The sequence below is a fragment of the Mercenaria mercenaria genome, chromosome 9 (genome assembly GCF_021730395.1).
Source record: "Mercenaria mercenaria strain notata chromosome 9, MADL_Memer_1, whole genome shotgun sequence".
Lineage (NCBI taxonomy): Eukaryota > Metazoa > Mollusca > Bivalvia > Venerida > Veneridae > Mercenaria > Mercenaria mercenaria.
The window spans coordinates 33,562,707-33,586,125 of NC_069369.1; the positions used below are offsets into that span (position 1 = coordinate 33,562,707).

Here is a 23,419-nt window from a genome sequence, read left to right on the forward strand (position 1 = left end):
AAATACGCTGTCCAGGTTGTGTAGCATTTGATATAAGATTCTTATAAGATTGTTAATTTTATTGTTTTATCTTATTATTTTCTGTTAGAAACATGTTCTTTTTTTTGCATTTTACTTTTAGTCACCTACCAGTTATGTCAGCGGACCATGTAAACGCGTCAACTATACGTTATTAAGGTTCATTTAAATTTATTCATATTCATAATCTGTTTTTGTAGTGTATACGATGCAAGTGCCAAAACAAAACTCAAAAATGTCGAATGACACTTCGTGGTAAAACTTATAATAGTAGCTAAAAGTGTCTTTTTCTTAGTTTGTTATGCCTTACTGACTTTCAAACATATTTTAAAATAACTGAATTTATTAATAGCATTATATCTAAATTAGAGCGTATCCCAGTTGCGAGCTGTATTCCGTTGATACTTTTCTGTAAAGTCCCAATTAAGGTATCAATTGTTTAACCATATAATGAAGAATTGTAAGATCTCATTCCACCGAAAGCACATTCATGTACGGTTTGGGAAACAGATCATTTTAGAGTCTGTTTTTGTTTGAATTTACGGTCATTTTCAACATTATTCCTGTTATATTAGGCAGCCAGTTTAACTAACCATCGTTCCTGGGAAAGACCAGTACTAGACGCCAAAGTCCGTAAGCAACTACCTACTTTCTCACATAAAAAATCCTAGTCGGTAGCACAGCTCGAACCTGCGACCCTCCGTCAGTGAGAGGATTCAGACATTACAAGTGCACGAATGTATCTCCTACATTACGGACCCGGACTATAAATTAATATAATGAGTATACAAAGGCACATATGAAATACTGAATACTGTACCATTTATAAAGCATTCCAGAGTATCCTTGCATTATAATGCATAATGCATGGAGCTCAAAGTCAAAATTACCATTGTGTACTTTGGGATAATTTAAATGCATTCTTACCTAAAGTTTAAGTTTTAAATATGAAAAATACAATACTAACATAGTGGATAAATTTACACACTACTAGTATGCAATTGGAAGAAGCGATGTGTGCATATGTATTACCGTTGAGACGTAAAACGACGAAGCGTTCTGTAGAGAATTACCACAGTGTATATATGTATGTTCCATGTGCAATAACAATTTAAAATATTACTGCCGTAGTGTATAAATGTACACTATTTCTGATTACCACAGTGAAATTTTGTATTTCATGGAAAAAAGTTCAGAACTACCGTAGTGCCATAGTAAAGGTAACTGGTGAAAAGTCTACAAAACGCATCAGTGGCAGACCCGTGGTTTTCAGACTTCAAGAATGCCGGAGCCGCATAATGCAGACGTAGTAAAATAGCTTTAAATACCGTAGCGTAGAAATGAGTAATTAATTAAGTTTTAAAAACTGAGTTCGGTAATTACCGCGACGAGCAACCATCAAAACTAATGGGTATTTTTGGAGAGTAATGATCCCTTAATTGTCTGAAAAGGATTTTCTTATCAACAAATTGCCATTAAAATGATTTTAGAACATTATTGCGCACGAGACGTTTGGTTTTGTTTTTAAATTTTATGGAGACCTGTAATTTGTTGCGTAATATTATTTAGTATGTCATATGAATGATTTAACTTATTAGTTTAACTGATTCTATACCGTTTTGTTAATAACATAAATGAAAGTTTACACTTCAGATCAAATTCTGCAATAAATAAAAAGCATTTAAATTCCCCCCAGATACAAAGAAAAATTAAAAAATTCTGGTAGTCCTACGCTGTACGATGTCGGTAATCTGGACCCTCGTTTTGATGGTACGTTTTAGGCGTCTGCGGTAGTCAGTCGGTGTATGATAGCGGTAATAGCGACCCCCGTTTTTATGGTACGTATTAGTCTGCTATGGTAGCCGAAAGGATATATGGCAAGGCCAGAACAAGTAATGACCGACGGAACGACAACTGGATGCACCACGACTAGTAACAGCGCCGACAGGACATAATTGCATCGAAAAAGCATAACGTCGAAGATACATTATTACGTCGGAGATATATAGCATCAGAGACAAATAACGTCGGATACATATAACGTCAGAGATAAGTAACGTCAAAGATATACAACTATGATTTAGAAATATTGCCTAATGCAGCTACATATACTACTAGCTTGTACCGGTCTTCCTTTGAAATTTTTTATGCTTACGTGACATCCAAAAGACTTCTCATTCAGATTGATATTTATGTTTCATCAAGTAGCAAAGGTCATTTGTAATGATATGAATGTATGAATATTAATTATCATAAATTTATTAGTATCGTTAATTTTTTGTGTTTTGTTTTTATATAATGGATATTTTACAGATGTTTGAATCTTCTTTCAGTGTAACTACTCATGTTAAATGTTATTAAATGACAGGTTTTGTAATACTTAATAAAGATAATAGGTATGAGTAGATTTCTTGGAAGCACAGAGCACAAAAAGCAGATTCAGAGCCCGCATTTGCAAAGTAGAACAATAGCAAAAATAAAACCTTTTAAGTACACTGAACTCTAACATGTAAACTAATAAAAACTCGAGGAGTAATGAAATGTGCAGCATCCTCCACCAACCATCACCACCCCATCAAAACCTACCATATGACGGAACTTTACTTCACAGCACAGTATGTATAGACAAGTGGATCGACTCGAGCATCCCGAAAGATCAGAGAAAAAAATAAACACAACAGAGATGACTCCAGCAACCCGAAGGTCCAGAGAAAAACAAACCACACTGAGACCACATAAAGAGAGTCTTTTTTCGGTCACCATATGGCATTTATGACTGTTTAGTTAATAAATGAGCAAGAGGGTGTAAAATAACAGACTATGTCTATTTGTATTTGAACAAAAAATTCATATTCGTCTTCTTCTCAAACACCAAATTCGCCGCTCGCTTACGTTTACCTGTAATTAGAAAAAATGCAACTGTTTCTATTGTTGACAGAAAAAGTACATGTAAATATTACAACAATATGCGGAATTTCGAAAACAAAAGGTATGTACATAAGTCTCATATATCATAAAAGTGTGTATTAAATATTCATCTAATAAGTAATGAAAATAATAAATCAAAGACTTGAGTAAAAAATTTTGAAACACTATTAAATATATTCATCTTATCACAGATTGTCCATAAATAAATTGTCAACAAATATGATAGTAATTATATCATTAAACATATTACGAACAAATAACAATAATTATTTGATGAGTAGCAATCATAGAACAGTGAAAGAAATTTACCAATAATATCTAAACAACTGAAAAATGACAAACAAGCGAAACAAAAAGAGCGTATTAGGTACCGTAATAAATAAAACAGAGTAAGAAACAGCTGTTAGTAAAACATAATTTGTAAGGTATTTGTTAGATGAGGTGCGAATACCATAAAATTAACTCAACAATCGATTTAGAAATGAACAATAGGATCAAAGATTTATACGCTTGCAGTGACCTGAAAATAGAAATAAAACTGTTAGAACAAAACAAAGAATATGCAACTCTATTTAGATTTTACAGAAAAATACAAAACAATGTGATAATTACTATTACATATCATAACATCGCGACTGATTACGAGTATACGGACGAGGTATACATTCTAAATAATTATCATTTTGAGCGCCAAATGTCAAAGGCTGCTAAATTGTGTCTCTCTAAATAAATGGGTTTTTTGTGTGATTAAATGACTATGTAGAAACTTCATTTTTGTTCTGGGGGTTACATTTAATATATGACATTTATGAATATATCATTTTGTTTTTTTGGGTTACTAATTGCATTTTTTGGAGTTATTTGTGTCCAAAACAATTGGATTTAACAAAGGATTTTATCATAACTGGGTGAACACCATCTCAGTGCACACAATGGATTATCCATATGGATTATCCAAGGGCCTGGTTAAACCTATATGCAAGTGAACTAATGAAATATAGAATCAATACCCAGACAATGGATTTTACCTGACCAACAATTATTGGCAAGATTAAAAGGTCTGGGGATATTAAACTTTAGAAGTTACCGATCAGGAGCTGCATACACACAAGTCACAAAAATACAAAGGAAACAATATGGTGTAAATGTGTCAAATCTTGTATATCCAAAACGATTTAAACACACTCAGTAAATATAAGAGAATGTCACCTGTCTAACATGAACTGTCATTCAGTAGTCAAAAAGGATGTGCTAGTCGGGCAATTGCTTCGTGACGAGAAAAAATTGACTTTGCACTTTTGAAAGGAAACTGGTATTCCGATGAAAAACAATCCCAATTCGAAACATCAGATTTAAATCAAGATGGTTATAGACTCAGTGTTGCGAATCGTAGAAACAAAACGGGTGGCGGTATTGCTCTGACTTGTAAAAGTAGTGTTCAAATGCGCAAAATGGTATCTGGCACCACCGAAAGTTTTGATGTACGGAGTATGGCAAATGGTCTTTAAAACAATTACCATTAATTGTGTAGGCATTTATAGACCCCCAGCTTTGGCGACACCTACGCAATTTGGAAAGACTTTTTCGAATTTCTTGAAGACGTATTTCCATGTACCCCAATCTCATGATCATGGGAGATTTCAATCTACATATACATGACGACACCAACACTATTTCTGAATTCAACAGTTGTTTATGTGCTATGGGTTGCAACAACATGTACATTTCCCAACACAAGTGTTCGGTCAGAGTCTTGATCTTGTGATCACAGAGGTCGCAAATGGTGTTGAACTTATCTCATTGTAACCCGGTCCTTTCTTATCCGACCATCGTGTAGTAAAAGTCATTACAAAAGTGAAAAAGGAAAACATCATCAGCAAGTCTATTACTTACCGGAACTTTTATGACATAAATGACTCAGATTTTGCTAGTGACCTTGCTGATTTGAAAATTGAAAGTGATTCAATTGAGACATATGTTGACATTTTCCAAGATGAAATGAAAAATATCATTGACAAGCACGCTCCTTTAAAAGAGAAAACTATTATTTGTCGAAATCCGAAACCGTGGTTTAATGAGGATATCCGCCACTTAAAACAAATTCTGCGCAAATCCGAACGTTTGTGGAGGAGGTACCAAAATCCACAGGACTATGAAATTTTCAAGACTGCTCTTAATAAATATCACCATGAACTGAAACTAGAAAAACAGAGAACTCTTAGCCAAAAAGTGCTCGAATACAAAGGTGATTCCAAAAACTTTACAAATTTGTGACAGATCTCCCGGCGGCAAGTCGGAGAATCCAATGCCTGTTGTTGAAAATGAAAATACGCTAGCTGACAAATTTGCTGACTTTTTCATGGAAAAGATTCAGAAAATACGGACAGCTTAAAAGATTTTGAAAACTATAAACCATCTATGAGAAATGTGCCGAATTTGGAAAATTTGATGAACTTAGTGAGGATGAAGTTAGAAAACTCATTAACCAGTTACAAACAAGTCGTGTGAAATTGATGTTATTCCAACAAAAGTGTTGAAGTCATATTTAAACGAGCTCCTCCCAATTTAACTAGACTAGTGAATCTTTCATTGACTCAAGGAGTCTTCCCAGTGCAGTGGAAACAGCAATAGTTAGACCTCTGTTAAAGAAAGCTGGTCTCGAACTTATATTCTCAAACTATAGGCCAGTGAGCAACTTATCATTCTTGTCCAAATTGATAGAGAAAGCAGCACTGTATTTACTTAATAAACATGTAAATGAACATAATCTCCTTCGGAAAAATCAGTCCGCATACAGGCAACATCATTCGTGCGAATCGGCTTTATTGAGACTTATCAATGACATCTTGGACGCTATGGAACATCAAGAAGTGACTGCATTGATAGCATTAGACCTTAGTGCAGCTTTTGATACGGTAGACCACGATATTCTTTTGGACGTTTTGAAATGTCAGTATGGTGTCTCTGGGTTGCATTGGACTGGTTGAACTCATATCTGAGGCCACGGAGCTGCCGCGGTGAGTGTGAATCAAACAGTGTCATCAGCACGTGAGCTTACGTGTAGTGTCCCCCAGGGAAGCTGTTTAGGGCCGTGGCTCTATCTCACGTACGCAGGAACGATTTTTGACATTGTTCCCCCGTCCATTTCCGTCTTTGCTTTGCCGACGACCACACCGCAAGCACACGTTTTAAGCCCGAACCATCCATCGAGGCTAAATCCATTGGTGAACTAGAGGAGTTTGCTACAGATTCAAATGAGTGGATGAACAGTAACAAACTAAAATGAATTCCTCAAAACTGAACATATTGCCTTTGGAAGTGCCCTCAGTTGAATAAGTTAAACATTCACGAGATAGATATTTGTGGTGATAAAATCAAGAGACAGAGTAACATCAGATATTTGGGGGCCTATTTGCACGAAAACTTTAACTTTCAAAGAGCATATAAAAATAAGTGTAGAACGCAATGTTGAATTTTTTCCGAATCAAAAACATTCGCAAATATTTGACTCAGGATGCAACTGAAACCTTAGTGCTATCGCTGGTTATTTCGCATTTAGACTACTGTAATGTTATTTTATACGGTATTTCTGATTGTGACATCGCAAAACTGCAACGCATTCAAAATATGTAGTGCGAAGTTAGTTCTGAATCGTAGAAGAAGAGACAGTTCTAAGCAGGCACTCTACGATTTGCACTGGCTGCCGATCAAAGCCAGAATAAACTTTAAGATCTTGACGTACATGTTCAATTGCCATGTTGGAAATGCGCCTGCATATTTGATTGAACTCTTAACACCGAAAATCCCCCAGCGCTCCCTCAGATCCTCGGAGTCATCAGTTGACTGTTACATCGTCCCTTTCAACAAAGCGAAAAACTTTTAGTGATAGAAGCTTTAGTACTATAGGGCCAAAGTTGTGGAACAATTTGCCGTTGAACATCAGACAAAGTTCTTCAATTGACTGCTTTAGGAAAAGGTTGAAAACGCATTTCTTCAGAGACTACCTTGCATATTCTAAGTTTTGATTGAGTTTTAAACAATGATGCTGGTGACAGTGATAGAAATTTAATGTTTGTCTGTGATAATTGTATGTTAGTAATATTTTAAAATATAGTATTATCATTGACTTTAAATTAATAATTGCTATTTTGATTCGTTTTAATTAATCTTATTTAAAATATTTTATATTTAATATTTTATTTCAACTTGTATTGTAAAACGCCATTGAATATGTTTTAAATGTAGAAATAGGCGTTTAAGCAAATAAACCAGTTTCAGTTTTAGTTTCAATTAGCTTGTATATGCATAGACAATTTAAGCATTTATATTTATAAATTATGAGATGAATAATTCTTTCAAAAAGTATTGAATGAACACCAGGTTTCTTCGCGGCCAACCACCAAGGACCATCGCGACCGTCCATCGCAACGCGCAGCGTTCGCTGCCACCGGCAATGACCATTCCTGAACACCCGAAATATCCGAAATGACACCCGTCGCGGCGGACAGTAAAAACGAACACGCGAATTGGAATTGCGGCGACGGGTGTTCAAATGAAGGTTCCGCACTAGCTGTACTTTAAGATAATAATATGCATGACACTTACCAAGTAACAAAGTGGATTTCGGCAGCATTATGCATAGAAATAAAATTCCGGTTCCCTAGCCTATGCATGGCATTTTGCTTAGAGAACCGGTTCCGGACGAATAATTTCGCAGTCTAGGGAACCGATTCCGGTTCTCTAGCAATGTTGGCAAAAAGCCGGTCAATATGAGTATTGACTGGGCCGGCAGTCAATACTGGTTAAAACCGGTCAATACTGGTCAATACCGGTCAATACTGGTCGATTCAATACTTTGGTCATTCTTGGGTGGTCAATACTGGTTAATTCAACATTTTTACATAATGCACATTAACAGATTAGAACAGGCTGTAAGATTTATGTAAAAATAATAAAGCAATCTGAATAATATAGAATTTTGTTTATTAAAAAGTATAGTGGTCAATGCTGGTCGATTCAATTTTGGTCCTTGGCAGCGTGTCCTGGTCAGGCTCAGTTCTGGACAATATACTTAAGACTGGTCAGTGGTCAATACTAGTTCATTCAATGCTGTCTTCAAGTTATCAGTTATCTAATTCAATTTATCTTCTTATAGTAGCCTTTATTTTGAATTAATCAAAAAAAATTATTACTATAAAATACACTAATTGAAATGGACAGTACTGGTCAATTCAAATTTTAGTCCTACACAGTATCCCTGATCAACAAATATAGTGGTCAATACCGGTCATTTGAATACTTGCATAACTTTTTTTGTTTTTTTTAGATAAAGTATGTTCAAGCACCTCATTAATACAGTGGGATTATGGTCACGACTGCTAATTAGTGACTAGATAGACAGGTCTGCAATATATAATCTTTTGTATATTGTAAGACAGGGTGTCAGTTAGGCAATGTGACAGTTGCTATCAAAACACAATTAAACCACTTCCATGAAAGGGTCCAGTTATTCACAGCAATTTTCATAGAATTATATTCCAGTAAAAATAATTAGATTTAACACTTGTGAATCAAACACTTAACTGCTACAGTTTATGAAATACTTTCTACAGATGGAGTTCAGTTAAATTAGCAGTTTAATGACCAGTATTAACCAGTACTGACAAATCGACCACTTTGACTAATTTGGAAGCATTGATTTGGTTGTTTTAACTAAATATAATGCATGCAACCATCTTCATCAAGCCCCAAATGCTCTTAACAGTCATTATTTAAATTGTTCATAAACTCTGCAAAATATCTTAACAGTCAGTATTGACCGGTATTGACCACTTCAGGGAGTATTGACCGGGGCGGTTATAACCGGTTAAAACCGCTGGTTAAAACCGGGGGCGGTTAAACCGCCCAACATTGTTCTCTAGCCACTGCCTTTCAGAATGCGCAAATTTATTTCAAATATATAAAATTATTTTTCTTTTATCAAATTTTCAAAATCAAAATTATTTGGGAATTTTGTTTAAGCATTATAATGCTTAAGCAAACTTCTATGACAATGTGTTTCTTGTAAAGTTTACTTGAAATAACAATTTGTTTCAATGAATGAATAATGCGACTGTAATGAAATGATTGTTTTAATAATGATTTCATGTTTTTTCAACACTTAAGCTAATTACAGTCTTTCGATCGATAGACATTTTGTCTTTCAAAGGAGAGACAGTGTTTAAATCTAGAGACTGTCTCTCAATCCAGGGGAAGTCTCCGACCTGTTGAACGCATGTTGAGGAAACTATCAGCATTTTACTCAATTTTAAAAAAAAATCCTTATTTTTTTCTGGTGGTGTTAGGAAATTTGCCATAAATAATTTATTATGCAATTGATTGTCATATTTCTTTATGTATTTACTACAGAATATATCTTTTAATTACACATTGGTAATTTTAATGTAAATGTTTTAAATTCTACAACTTATTTCTGATGAAAAGTCAAATCTAAATCCACGGGAATACGAGAAACTCTTGGTCCATTTCTGCGGGCGGGGATGGTATCAAATACAGTATTTATTTATTTATTTTGTTGGGTTTAACGTCGCACCGACACAATTTTAGGTCATATGGCGACTTTCCAGCTTTAATGGTGGAGGAAGACCCCAGGTGCCCCTCCGTGCACTATTTCATCACGAGCGGGCACCTGGGTAGAACCACCGACCTTCCGCAAGCCAGCTGGATGGCTTCCTCACGTGAAGAATTCTACGCCCCAAATGAGGTTTCGAACCCACATCGATGAGGGGCAAATGGTTTGAAGTCAACGACTCTAACCACTCGGCCACGGAGGCCCCATCAAATACAGTAACAAAATAACTAAATGGGATAATTTCTGTAACATTTTATGACTCCATCTGAAAGACAAGTGAATTTTCTACAAAAGAACACCCAAGTGCTGTTAATGGAATGGTTAATCTGTACTGGGAATATAAAAATGCCCCTTAGGCTCCCGAGAATATGAGAAAACAGGATATAGGATGGAGTTCCCTCGTATCGCGGTACTTACGGTCGGAACATAAATAGCATATCAATAAAGTCTGATCTTTAGTTTGTTTTCTGCATTAAAACTTTAAACCAACTGTCTGTTATAACTTGCAAATCATCTTTCTTTCTCAGCCAGCGGAGAATGTGTAAAAAACACATTCAATAAAATGTCAGCCATACTTGACCTACTTTAACAATCCCATAGTTTTCAAATATCGCGGTATTTGATTTTGATAGCTGCGGGACACGCCTACTTACGTCATCATGTGACCGCAATAATTTCATTCATAAAACAGTGCATAAGACGAACTTTCTGAAGCTGTCCATTTAGTTTAATTTAAATAAAAGCGTTTTTGGGCGGGAAGGGGTGATGAGCAGATGCATAATTTTGAGATATTGAATGGTTGCGATAAAACTAAGTAATACTTACCATTTACGATGGAATTTTGCAAGAAATGTTTGTAAACAAAATCTCATGGTTCCGGTTTACAAATGTAAGTCACTGCAAAGGGAGGTTACCGCGATACGAGAGAACCCGCGATATTACTGGACACCACTACAGCTAAATTTAGCTATATAGAGCTAGAAGTAGCTATAAAACCAATACCAATAATGTAAAATATGTCAAATTAAGATGCAAAATGGTCATAATCACGTCCAAAAGATTTAATATGAAATTAGGCGCTGCCTATCTGACGGGAAAACCTAGTCATACAGATTCTGTCTTCTTTCTGCATACATTTTTCTTTTTGATATTTTCATTTTTGACAGTAAGCCTGAAGGTTTTGCTCTTCAGCCGTTTGTTATGAAAATTATGAACAAAGGCAAATGTTTTAATATGTTTGGTTTAAGTGAACGTGATTTGATCATTTCTTCAAATGTGTCAAGACTAGACTGACGATGGAAAATGGTTCTCATGAGTTGAAGATAATAGATATAGTTGGGTGCACATAATCTAGTCCCAAAATGCACCAGAGACCACTAGTCCAGTATATACCTACAGTCTGCGCTATGGGCCCCAACGATCATGCCTTTGCTGTCAATTCCAGGGTTTTTTCTAGCTAATTTGGGAACTTAGCCTATACCCCCAAAATTGGGAATTTTGACGCATAAATGTTCCAAATTGGGAAGTATTTAGTCCCATAGGATATAGTAAGGATGTGTTTAAGCACTTTCTCATATACTTGTTTCACATTGTACAACCTCTTTAACATACTTCCATTACAAAATTGTCCATAATTTGGTAAATTTTTGTGCAATTTTGATGAATTCTTTTTCAGAATGTAGATTGGGAATTTTTGCACTCATTTTGGGAAAAATACATACCTTTTGGCATTGGGAATTTAGCCGAATAACGGCTATAAAAACGGCTGAAAAAAAACCCTGAATTCGTTTCTCTAATACAATTTTCTGAATCCAGGAATGCAAAGTTTCTTTTCAGTTCATGTGTACAAATAGTTTTAAAAAAATACACATTAATCCTGGGTAACGTCACGCTCGACCTCATGGCATCAGCGCATTTGGATGATGTGAGTGCAACATCAAGTCAGACGTGACAGTATTCATACTTAATTAAAAAATCTTTTAAAACTTATCTTTTTAAAGAGAAAATGGACATCACAATTAATAGGAAACCAGTTTGAATTTAGTTGCTGTCTAAATATCAGAGTTCTCTTGATAAACCAATAGTGCCCCATAAAAATAAAAGATGTGTTATCGTAAATTAATGGCAATACCTGGTATTACAGATTCTTTATATGAAGTTTGATGTTCTATTAAGTTATAAACACAATGTCAATTGTTTGCATTAATGAAAATCCATAATTCCTGATTCTTAGACTGCCATAAAATTAAAACTCAATTTGGCAAAATTTATATTCTAAAGAAAAAGAAATACGTCTACTACAGCACAAAGTTGAGGAAAATTAATTATTACTAAAATTTAATCATATAATTATGATCACTGAGAAACCAGTTAAATAGAAATTTGTCTCTTTTAGGGTGAATATTTGAAAATAGTGATTTAAATTTTTAATGTAGATATTTAATTTTCTTCTAACAAATAAACTTTTGAACTTACAGAAACTTGTTATCCTAAACTCAGACTATTGCAATTCTTTTAAATGTCATTATTGTCAAATGACATCTTTTAGGACAATTAGCTATGGTAAACCTCTTGTATGGGAGAATGAGAAACAACCATTGACATATTAAATTCTTATTTCAAATTCATTCTAAAAAGTTCTTGACCAGAATTTTATCAAGAACACAAACTCTGTCATGTCTGTTGGTCGAAATTCAAGAAATCCAATTTAATTTAGGGCCTACCAAACTCCTAACAGTCTAGGGCCTTTTTGAATGTGATTTAGTGTAATTTCTTAGCTCTATATGGATCGAAGTTGAGGCCTCTCAAGTTTATAGCCAACATTTCTTTCCAAGTGGTAAGTTCTAGTCAGTGAATTATTTTTTGAGAAAGTAGTTGCACTTTATGTGAAAGACTGTGGAAGGGAGATAAGCAACACATGCTTTTCCATGCCTTTGAATTTGAACCTCAAAGTTTCGCTCAAAATTTACAGGCAGAATATTGGTAAACTATACACATTAATGATTTCTGCTCCAAAATTTGTGATAAATATATATAAAACTTGGCCTAAAGCAAAAGAAAAGAAGCTTATGACGGGGTTCGAACTCCGGACCTCGCACTTGTGAATAGGGCTGGATCAGTATATCGGTATATCGATATGAATAATTGAATTATTCATGTTTACACCGATATGCGTATCGGCTTTCTTCGTGTATCGATATATTCAGTGACGCCTATTTTAACACAAAATAAAATCAAACTTCTGTTAGTTGAAATTCAAGAAATCCAGTCTAATTTACCAAACTCCTAACAGTCTAGGGCCTTTTTGAATATGATTAAGGTTAATTTCTTAGCTCTATAGGTATCGAAGTTGAGCCTATGAATAGATTTGCGTATTCTAAAACGAGAGTTTTAATTATTCTTTCATTGATTTTCATTGCTTAAGCTAATTTGAGTCTTTAGATCTAAAGACATTTGTCTTTCGATTGAGCAAAGAAGTATTAAATACACAGAATCACAACAGGAGATAATCTTGTGTTGTCTCGTATCCCCGTGTTAACTGGTGTTATCTTATTGAAGTGTTTGCTGACTTGCACTGTTGATTTCTCAGACTTTCAATCATAAATACATTCCTGCCGCTAGATCTGATAGAAAGTTTTTCACGAGACAAATTTTTATCCTTCTGCTTTCTGTTTCATACACCTATAACGAGATCTCATTCATTTCCCACGTGATGTTGGTGTGATTCACTGTATATGCCTTTCAACTTGCGGATCTATTTATTTTTATAGCTTTTTGGATTGAGAGACAATTAATATTTAGATCAAGAGAATGTCTCTCAATTCAGATGATTTACCATGAAGTCTGACCTGTTAACTGTGGGTCTTTCTGAGGTAAACTGCAACAGCAGGGGTTAGTCCTAAATGTAAGACCTGACATAACTCGTATCACTTTATCCGTTCATTTAATAAATGTTTTACATTTTTAGCTCGACTATTCAAAGAATAAGTAGAGCTATCCTACTCACCACGGCGTCGGCGTCACACCTTGGTTAAGTTTTTCGTACCAGTCCACTTTTTTACAAAGTCCTTTGAGATAAAGCTTTGAAACTTTCAACACTTGTTTACCATCACCATGTCCGGTTTTAGGCAAGAGTACATAACTCCATCAAGAATTTTGGCTGAGTTATGGCCCCTTTTAACTTAGAAATCTTGGTTAAGTTTTTCGTACCAGTTCACATTTTGTGTAAAGTGTTTGACATATGGCTTTGAACCTTTTATCACTTGTTTAATATACCAGTCTCTATCTGTAGGCAAGAGTACATAATTCTGTCAACTATTTTGGCTGAATTATGGCCCTTTTTGGACTTGGAAATTGGTACAATTTTTGTTCAAGTTCATGTTTTGTCAAAACTATTTGACATTTTGCTTTGAAAGTTTGAACAGTTCTTTATCATCATGATTTATATTTGTGGGCAAGAGTACATAACTCTGTCAACTATTTTGGCTGAATTATGGCCCTTTTTTGATTTGAAAATTGGTTCAGTTTTCGTACAGATCCATGTTATGTCATAACTATTTGACATATGGCTTTGAAACTTTGTACACTTGTTTATCATCATGATTTCCATCTGTTGGCAAGTGTACATAACTCTGTCAACTATTTTGGCTGAATTATGGCCCTTTATGGACTTGGAAATTGGTTCAGTTTGATACAAGTGAACGTTCTGTCAAAGCTATTTGACCTATGGCTTTGAAACTTTTAACACTTGTTTATCATTATGATTCCAATCTGTGGGCAAGAGTACATAACTCTGTCAGCTATTTTGGCTAAATTATGGCCCTTTTTGGACTTGGAAATCAGTTAAGATTTCGTACCAGTCTGTATTTTGCCTAACTGTTTGTCATATGGCTTTGAATCTTTGACCACTTGTTTACCTTCATAGTCTACTTACCTAGAACAAGGACTTTAGCTCAGTTATGGCCCTTATTTGGACATAGAAATTAGTTAGATTTCATATACCATTCGATATTTTGTCTATTAACTGTTTGATATATGGCTTTGAAACTTTGAACACTTGCTTACCAACATGGTCACACATTGCCATATAGTGCCAGACTTATCCAGTTCCACAAATGCAGGTACATTGTTTGCCTTTTCTGTTCCTTTTCTTTTGTCTGAAAATCTCAGGTAATATTTTGACCCTATACTTCTGTCAATGCTTTGAATAGTCGAGCGCCCTGTCAACAGACAGCTCTTGTTATTTTCCATGTTATGTCAGGTCTTAACATTGAACTGCATTTACATATGGCATAAAAAATCAGCTACAATTGTCAATTTTGATCTGTACTGTAGCTTTATGGACAATATCACTCAAAAGAGACTGAAACTTTCACATCGAGTGTGAAGAAAAATCATAAATGTGCTTTATGACAGCAATTAATCAAAGCCTTGAGATGTCTGGTGGTTGCGGGTTTTGCTAGGTTTATCTTCATTTTAAATGCCAATCTATAAATATACATGTATAAGAAACAAATACTAATATGCCTTGATCTAAGATAAACTCTGCCTGACCTTACATGAACAGCTGGAAGTCAGTGATGTAACCATGGGCTGGAATATCTAATCATTGACAATCTTATATAACCTAAATGGCCAGTGTGAATGGATAGAGGATGAATAAGAAATGCTTGATCATTGATAATTCATCCGCATTGTTCATGAATGGGACTACTTTGTGTAGCACATGAACAACTTCCTTTAGTTGTGATTTGGAATCAAATAAAGATGCTACATGATTGTCAGAAATACACTTAACTTTGTTTGCGGGATAAACCCGCAACCAAAAATGATTTTTTACCTTACTTGTTATTAATTATCCAATTATACAAAATACAACAATTCAGGTTAGTCATAGTTCAGTGGATTTAATATTTTTCTTTCAGTAAAGAGATAAAAGAGTCATGGGATAGAAGGCTAAGTGTTGCCAGAAATCTTGCAGACATGGGACTAAGTGCAAACCCAAACAAAACAATCCACATTAAGTCAGCAAAGGTTTGTCTTTTCTGTGTAATGTCTTTTCTGTGTTCAGCCTAATATTTCTGCCAAGCGAACTTGCCTGCTATGGATTAGTTTGTGCAGATTTATTTCATAAATATCTATACATTAATTACTTTACCTTTAAGAAACCCGCCTGCTTAGCTCAGTAGATAGAGCATTGGTCTACGGATCGAGGGGTCGTCACGAGTTCGATCCTCGGGCGGGGCGTATGTTCTCCGTGACTATTTGATAAACGAAATCATTAGTCCTCCACCTCTGATTCATGTGGAGAAGTTGGCAGTTACTTGCAGAGAACAGGTTTGTACTGGTACAGAATCCAGGAACACTGGTTAGGTAAACTACCCGCCGTTATATGACTGAAATACTGTTGAAAAACGGCGTTAAACCCAAATCAAACAAAGTTTACCTTACTAAACTTTACAATTAGTTATGTGCATTTTGACATAAGCTGTACTGTGCATCAACACTGCAGAGCTAAGAGTAGAAAAAAAAATAGTTGCTGAAAACAACCTCTGATAAACCACTTAATGAATTTTCACTGTCTTAACACTATCCAGAATTATTGACCTAAGATTTGTTCAGATGGTTCAACTCGACTTAGCCAAGCTCACATGAAACAAAGGTTCTGGGTGAAATTTTAGTAAAGGTGAATGTTGCATCGTCCTCCCCATAGTCTTCTCTGAAATAAATGCTCGGAATTGCAATATATATTGCTTGTAGCATTCTGGCATGATAAACCTCATAATTTGTAAAAATGGCACTGCTTGACTGCATTTAAGAGTCTGTTTGCAAATGAGTAATAAAATTTGCAAAAACCTCTCACACACCCTACATAGGCAGTCAAACTCACTGTATTATACAATTGATTTGTCAATGAATGACCTCCATGATTAAAAAAAAAATGAATGATAGCACTTAAAGACTTTACATTCAACAAACATCACTTAAATACTAATGTTATGACAGTTAATAAAATCTTTAAATAACTTTCCTGACATCTTCTTGTCATGAACCATTTGATGGATCTTCACCAGTTTTAGCCTGTAGCTTGCCTGGATGGAGCTTTCAAAAGTTTGTTCAAAGTGGTCTGTTCTATTGTATTTCTGTGTGTGGGGAGTGGGTCAGAGCTAAAATAAATAAAAAGAAAACTTAAAATACTTCAACTTATGAATTCACTGTTGTATGCTCAGCAAACTTGTTCAGAAGCTAGGTCAAAAGTTCCAAGTCAAGTGTGTGACATAGGAATGCATGAATTTTTGTTAAAGCCAGATTTTGAAAAACAGTGTTTCTTTCAGGAATTGATTACACCCATTGACTTAGATGACACAGGTAAAAACAAAGAACCAAAAGGAAGGCCAGTTAAGGAGCATGTTGTCCAGTGTAAGTATTTTAGTGTATGCTATGGAAGATTTTAAGGTAGTTGTATAGGTTTGATAAACTGAAAGTCAGATATCTTAAAGCTTAGTCTAACTCTCCCACTGTTTGGGTGTAATTTTTCAACATGATCCTTACTATCAAGTTTGGCACAGAATGTATATATTATGACACTGAAAAAAGGATAAAGTGGGTGAAAATAAAAGTTAGATATTCGTAAAAAAGCAAGAAAAATGTAAATTGCTGCATTATTCAATTTAAGCGTTGTAACAGTTTACTAGATATATACCTTATGCGCAACATTTTTGGTTATTTATAGGAATTTCTTGCAAAACTCTGTCAATAAGTTTGTACCACTAGTCATTATCAGGGTACGCATTTTTTGTGTGGATTTTTGAGAGAAATTATTTTTGCCTAAAGTGTTGAGATCTTAAGGTAGTTCTGCAGGTTTGATAAACTGGAAGTCAGATCTTAAGGTAGTTCTTCAAATTTGATAAACTGGAAGTAAGATCTTAAGGTAGTTCTGCAGGTTTGATAAACTGGAAGTCAGATCTTAAGGTAGTTCTTTAAATTTGATAAACTGGAAGTAAGATCTTAAGGTAATTTTGCAGGTTTGATAAACTGGAAGTCAGATCTTAAAGAAGTAATGCAAGTTTAATAAACTGGCAGTAAGATCTTAAGGAAAGTCATCCTACATAAAAATATCCAATGTGCACAGTTATTAAAAGGGCTCTTAAATTTTTCTAATGTATCTTTAGAGGTTAATATGCTTAAAAATATATACATGTTTTTCAGCTCTAGAGAAAGATGCATCACGGCCATCAGCAAAGACCAATAAACTGTCGGAACCAGATGTTCTCTTTTGTACATATATGCTAGATAAACATGGGGACGACTTTAAGGTATATGCGTGTTATGTGTTCTGAAATTGATACAGCTATATGTATGTAGCAAGTTCAGTTAGCTCTGTAGTATCGGACTATGGTCTACCTTGATAGTCTGATCATTGATAAGGGCTGCTAGTGAGGACCTTGGAGGATCCTCTTATGTGTAACTAGTCTGCCAGTGAAATCCACAGATCTACTGGTTCCTGGACTGCTTTTCTCACAGCATACTGTACAGTGTGGATCAAGCAAACACTATTCTGATTATTCTTTTATCATGATGGAGTAGAACATGCAGAAATCAGCACCTCAACACATCTCACACAACACTTTAAGATTTTTTTTTGCATCCAGAGAAAATCTTCACAAGTTTTTTTTTTCAAATATCCAGTCCTTGCCAACAAAAAATAATTGATACTAAGTTGTTAAAGGTCCAATACTAACGAAAGTGAACATTTTAATTTCTTTTAAAAAGCACAGAAACTATTTCATTTTATTGGAAAATGAAAGTTGGTATGTAGAAATTCGAAATAAATCGCAGTATATGTACAATTATTTTTCTATGAAGTATGAAGAAAGATAAAAAGACCTGGGGGGTCATTCTGTCGATTCATTGAAATTTCAACATAATACACATACATTTCTTTGAGTTCCAAAGACCTTCTGTAAATTTTGACCTGCCAATCTTCATTATTTAGTGTCTTGCAGAAGTCATGCACTGGCTATGAAAAAAATTGCTAACTCACTTTCCTTAGTAATGGACCTTTAAATGGTGAACATTGTTTGTTTATTTAGGAAGAAGCGATATATTCTCTATCCAATTCATGGATTGTTGTGTAGATGTTATCTAGGAAATGCCTTAAAATTTCTGTAATACCAGAATTGATCTGAATTCCCTTGCTTGACTGGATGCCTGGAATAAGTTAACTGTTTCAAATGTTGTTAAACTGAGTTTTGAGACCAGTCTCAGAATGCTGATTTACCGTTGGTTAATTATGTCTCCCACCACACAGTGGTGTGGGAGACATATTGATTTACTCCTGTCTGTGAGTCTGCCAGTCTGTCTGTCACAAAGCTTGTCCGCACTCTAAGTTGAACATTTCTTATCTGATCTTCACCAAACTCGAACAAAATGTGTTTGCCAATAAGTCCTCGGCCAAGTCCGATAACTAGCCAAATCGGCCAAGGCTCTTTGGAATTATGGCCCTTGACAATAATTAATGAATCACTTAGACTAATAAAATTCCTGAATTATTCATTCTCAAACATGCACCAAAAACCATTCATCTTGTCCGCACTCTAAGTCAAGCATTTCTCTTCCGATCTTCACCAAACTTGAACATCTCTTCCGATCTTCACCAAACTTGAACAAAATGTGTTTGACCATAAGTCCTCAGCCAGGTTCGATAACTAGCCAAATTGGCCTAGGCACTTCAGAATTATGGACCTTGAATTTCTGAAAATCGGCCTTTTTGCTCTTGTCCGTGCTCTAAGTCAAACATTTCTCATCCGATCTTCACCAAACTTGAGCAAAATGTGTTTGACCATAAATCCTCGGCCAAGCTCGATAATTCACCAAATCGCCCAAGGTATTTCAGAATTATGGCCCTTGATTTACCCAAAATCAGCCTTTTACTCTTCAAAGGCATATTTTTAGTAAGTAAACAGTATAAAAAGATTACTATTTAGATGATTAGGCAGTTGTAGGAGACATGCGCTTTTCTCAAAAGCAGCTCTAGTTTAAAGACTGAGTTCAAAATCAAAATTATGCTATGTTTTGAGATTGGCTAACTCTGGCCCTGGATTGATATCATGATACAGCCCATTCAAATAGATATGAAATCATTTTTTAGCTCATCTGATTTTTTGGAGAAAAAAAATGATAAGTTATTGTCATCACTTGATCGGTGTCTGCGTTGGCGTCGGCATTGGCGTTGCCTGGTTAAGTTCTATGTTTAGGTCAACTTTTCTCCTAAACCATCAAAGCTATTGCTTTAAAACTTGCAACACTTGTTCACCATCAGAAGCTGACTCTGTACAACAAGAAACATAACTCCATACTGCTTTTTGCAAGAATTATGGCCCCTTTTGGACTTAGAAAATCAAATTTCTTGGTTAAGTTTTGTGTTTAAGTCAGCTTTTCTCCTAAACTATCAAACTTTTGAAAGCTATTGCTTTAAAACTTGCAACACTTGTTCACCATCAAAAGCTGACTCTGTACAGCAAGAAACATAACTCCATCCTGCTTTTTGCAAGAATTATGGCCCCTTTTGGACTTAGAAAATATCAGATTTCTTGGTTAAGTTTTATGTTTAGGTCAACTTTTCTCCTTAATGGTCAAAACTATTGCTTTAAAACTTGGAGCAGTTATTTGCCATTAAAAGCTGACTCTGTACAACAAGTACCATAACTCTACATTGCTTTTTGCAAGAATTATGGCCCTTTTTGGACTTAGAAAATCATGGTAGGACAATATACAGAGACAAAAAAATCAGATGAGCGTCTGCACCCGCAAGGCGGTGCTCTTCTGGGTTTTTTTTGTTCCATGTTGGCACAAAATTTCATGGTTTTGGCCAAAATAGCTGTTTAATGGAGGTGTGAATTCCTGGCTTTTGAATCTAGCACTTATAGTGAATGGAAATGTTATTAAGTTATATGTTGGCACAACCATGAAAACCCCTGCAAATTATGAATGATTACACAGAAGATAATGATTTAGCACATGTACATAGTATACCCATCAAGATTATAAAATGTACAGTTTCACAGTTTGGAGTGAGCCTCCATGGCACATTAGTTAAGGTCACTGATTTAAATATACTTAGTGCTGGTCTACATGTGTTCGACTCTGTTCATGTTGTCACCTGAGGAAGCCATCCAACTGGCTTTGGAAAAGTGGGTGGTTCTTACCCCAGTGCTGGCCCATGTCTGAAACAAAGGTCTTTCCCAGCCAATAGAAGCTGTAAAGTTGCCATATGAAGAGAAACAAAAGACATGAAAAACGAGAACTTATATTTAGGAAAAGCTTGCTTTTGATCATGGAATAGTTTATGTTTTAACACTGAACAGTGACACATTACAAAAATAAATATATATTTATGCCAGGCAGTCACATCGTTTTGAGAGAACTTCTTTTTTTACCCTAAGGAGGGGAAACAATTTATGTTAATATAATATGGTATCACCCCTTGAGTGAAGTTGCTTCACTTCTGTGGGTTAGAGTGCTGGCTTATGGGAGGTTGATGGTTCTACCTAGATGTCTGCTTATGCCAGAAATAATGCCCACAGTGGGACTTCTTGGGTCTTTTTCCATGTTAAAAGCTGGAAAGTTGCCATATGACCTACATTGCATTGGTGTGATTTAAAACCCAGTAAAACTGTTAACATACGGACTGCTGTTTATAACTGAAATAGTTGAAAAATGGCATTTTATCTACAAAAGTCCAATACATACAGAGGTTGCTGTTTCATACTTTTACATAAATGAAATGTAGTAAATCCCTAAGCATTAAATAATCTTTTGCTGAAATAAATTTTCAAACTTAATACAGTTGCTCGTTAGGAGTAAAACTATACATTTAAAAGTTTTTACAGGTAAAAATGAATGCATAAGGCTATAATTTTTGCAAGGCTTGCAGTATACTTAACCTTTATCCTGCTAAATTTCTAAAATGGACTGGTTGATCATTCAATCTGGACAGTACCATTTATTATTTGAAGGGGTGTTCACTGAAAATTTACTGACTGAATAGCGAACAGTGCAGACCATGATAACCTGCACAGATGTGCAGGCTGATCTTGGTCTGCACTGGCCGCAGAGGCAGAATCACTTGCTGCCAGCTGGCTAAGGGTTAATTTTGACACCTCTGAAGTTTATTGAAGTAAAGAAGGGAATATTACAAGTACATTTACATGCACAAGTACAAAACTCGCAACATCTATGATTGCAGAAAAAATGCTGTTCGGTCTGCATGGTTCTTATATTAATTTCAGGCAATGGCAAGAGATCCCAAGAACCATTACCAGGAGACCTCAAAGCAGATAAAGAAGAAGATAAACATGTTTAAAAACACACCAACACAGTATGAGGCCTACTTAAAGTCAAAAGGTGAGAATGGCTGATACATGTATATATAAACAAGACAAGACAGACAATGCATTGTGATTTCTAGAGATATTTCAGAGCTGGATCCTAGGAAGGTGACTTTTGTGTGGATCCAAATCACACTGAGTATTGTTGTTACGGAGGAATTTTGATATTCTGACTGCAATTGTCCATGTGTAGATGAATTCATCATTGAAAAAAGAACTAGTATTACAAGAAGAATTAATTAAATTTGGTATTATTCAGTTATGTAAATAGTGATTTTCAAAAAAAAATTTAAAAAAATACAACAAGAATTCATTTTTGAAAAAATATTTGTACTAGTAGATTATTACTAAATACATGCATTTGTTGTCATTTTGGTTGACTATTATTATCATTTTGATGTTTTCATTGTTAGGAAAATAACAATTTACTATCATCTCTCATTTCTTATTCAACTTGTTACACAGTGATATAGAGTGTTAGAAAATAAAAGTATTACAGACACATGTATTTGTTGTTGTTCAGTCTTCCCACCACTTACCTGTTCCAGCTCTGATTTGTTTCTAGATTGCTTACTAGTGACTGGTCCATATTGGGACCAAATTAGTGTTTTTATACGCCCAAAGGGAGCATATTATGTTATGGCGCTGGTGTCTGTCCAACTTGAAACAAATGTTAACCACATCGAAACGACTTGCAGAGCGCATGTTTTGGATGGCTTCAAGGTCGCACTTGGGGGTCATAGGTCATATGACTTTGTTTCATGTCTGCTCTGTAACTCTTTAACTGCTTGAAGGATTTTTAAGAAACTTGGCGCAAATGTTCACCACAACGAAACGACATGCAGAGCACATGTTGCGGATGGCTCTCTCCAAGGTCAGCATCACACTTAGGGGTCAAAGGTCATACATTCGGGCGTACTAGTATATTGCTCCGCATTGCGGTGCTCTTGTTTAATTGTTCTCTGGCATCTTTCAAAGTTTTAATATTAAAAACCTGTGTGAGCCAGAGATTTTTGTCATTTAAAGCAAGCAAAAGGTATTATATGATCACCTGCATCATGTGGCATTCACTAAAGTTGTCTGCTCTCAAATTTGAGCAGTTTGTACCTAATGCTTACCAGAGTTGTTCATAATGTTTATCAGCATAATATCTCTGCCTGCTGTAATAACCAGCTGGATTGTCTTAGAGGCTTTGCAGTTATGGCCTTTGTAGATAATTATAGTGAAAATTGACAAGTGTCTGCTCTCTAACTTGAGTAGTTATTATGCAGTGCTCACCACACTTGGTCATAATGATTATGGTTACATTATCTCGGCAAGGTATGATGACCAGCTTGATGGAGTTATAACCCTTGCATTGTGAAACCTGGGTCACAATGTCTATGTGCATAATTTGGGCATGTTTACTAAGCAGCCAGATTGTCCCAGAGACTTGTTTTATGGCCCTTGAATT

At 35.2% G+C, this 23,419-nt stretch overlaps 1 protein-coding gene across 1 annotated transcript in view; it reads left to right on the forward strand.

Moving 5' to 3' along the window:
- LOC123546885 (nucleolar protein 16-like) overlaps window positions 1–23,419 on the forward strand; it is a 71,426-nt gene that overhangs the window by 7,498 nt on the left and 40,509 nt on the right. Inside the window, exons 2-5 of the mRNA XM_045333517.2 lie at window positions 15,502–15,610; window positions 16,912–16,996; window positions 17,786–17,892; window positions 21,868–21,982. Of these exons, the coding sequence (XP_045189452.2) occupies window positions 15,502–15,610; window positions 16,912–16,996; window positions 17,786–17,892; window positions 21,868–21,982 (416 nt within the window). The remainder of the gene's footprint in view (window positions 1–15,501; window positions 15,611–16,911; window positions 16,997–17,785; window positions 17,893–21,867; window positions 21,983–23,419) is intronic.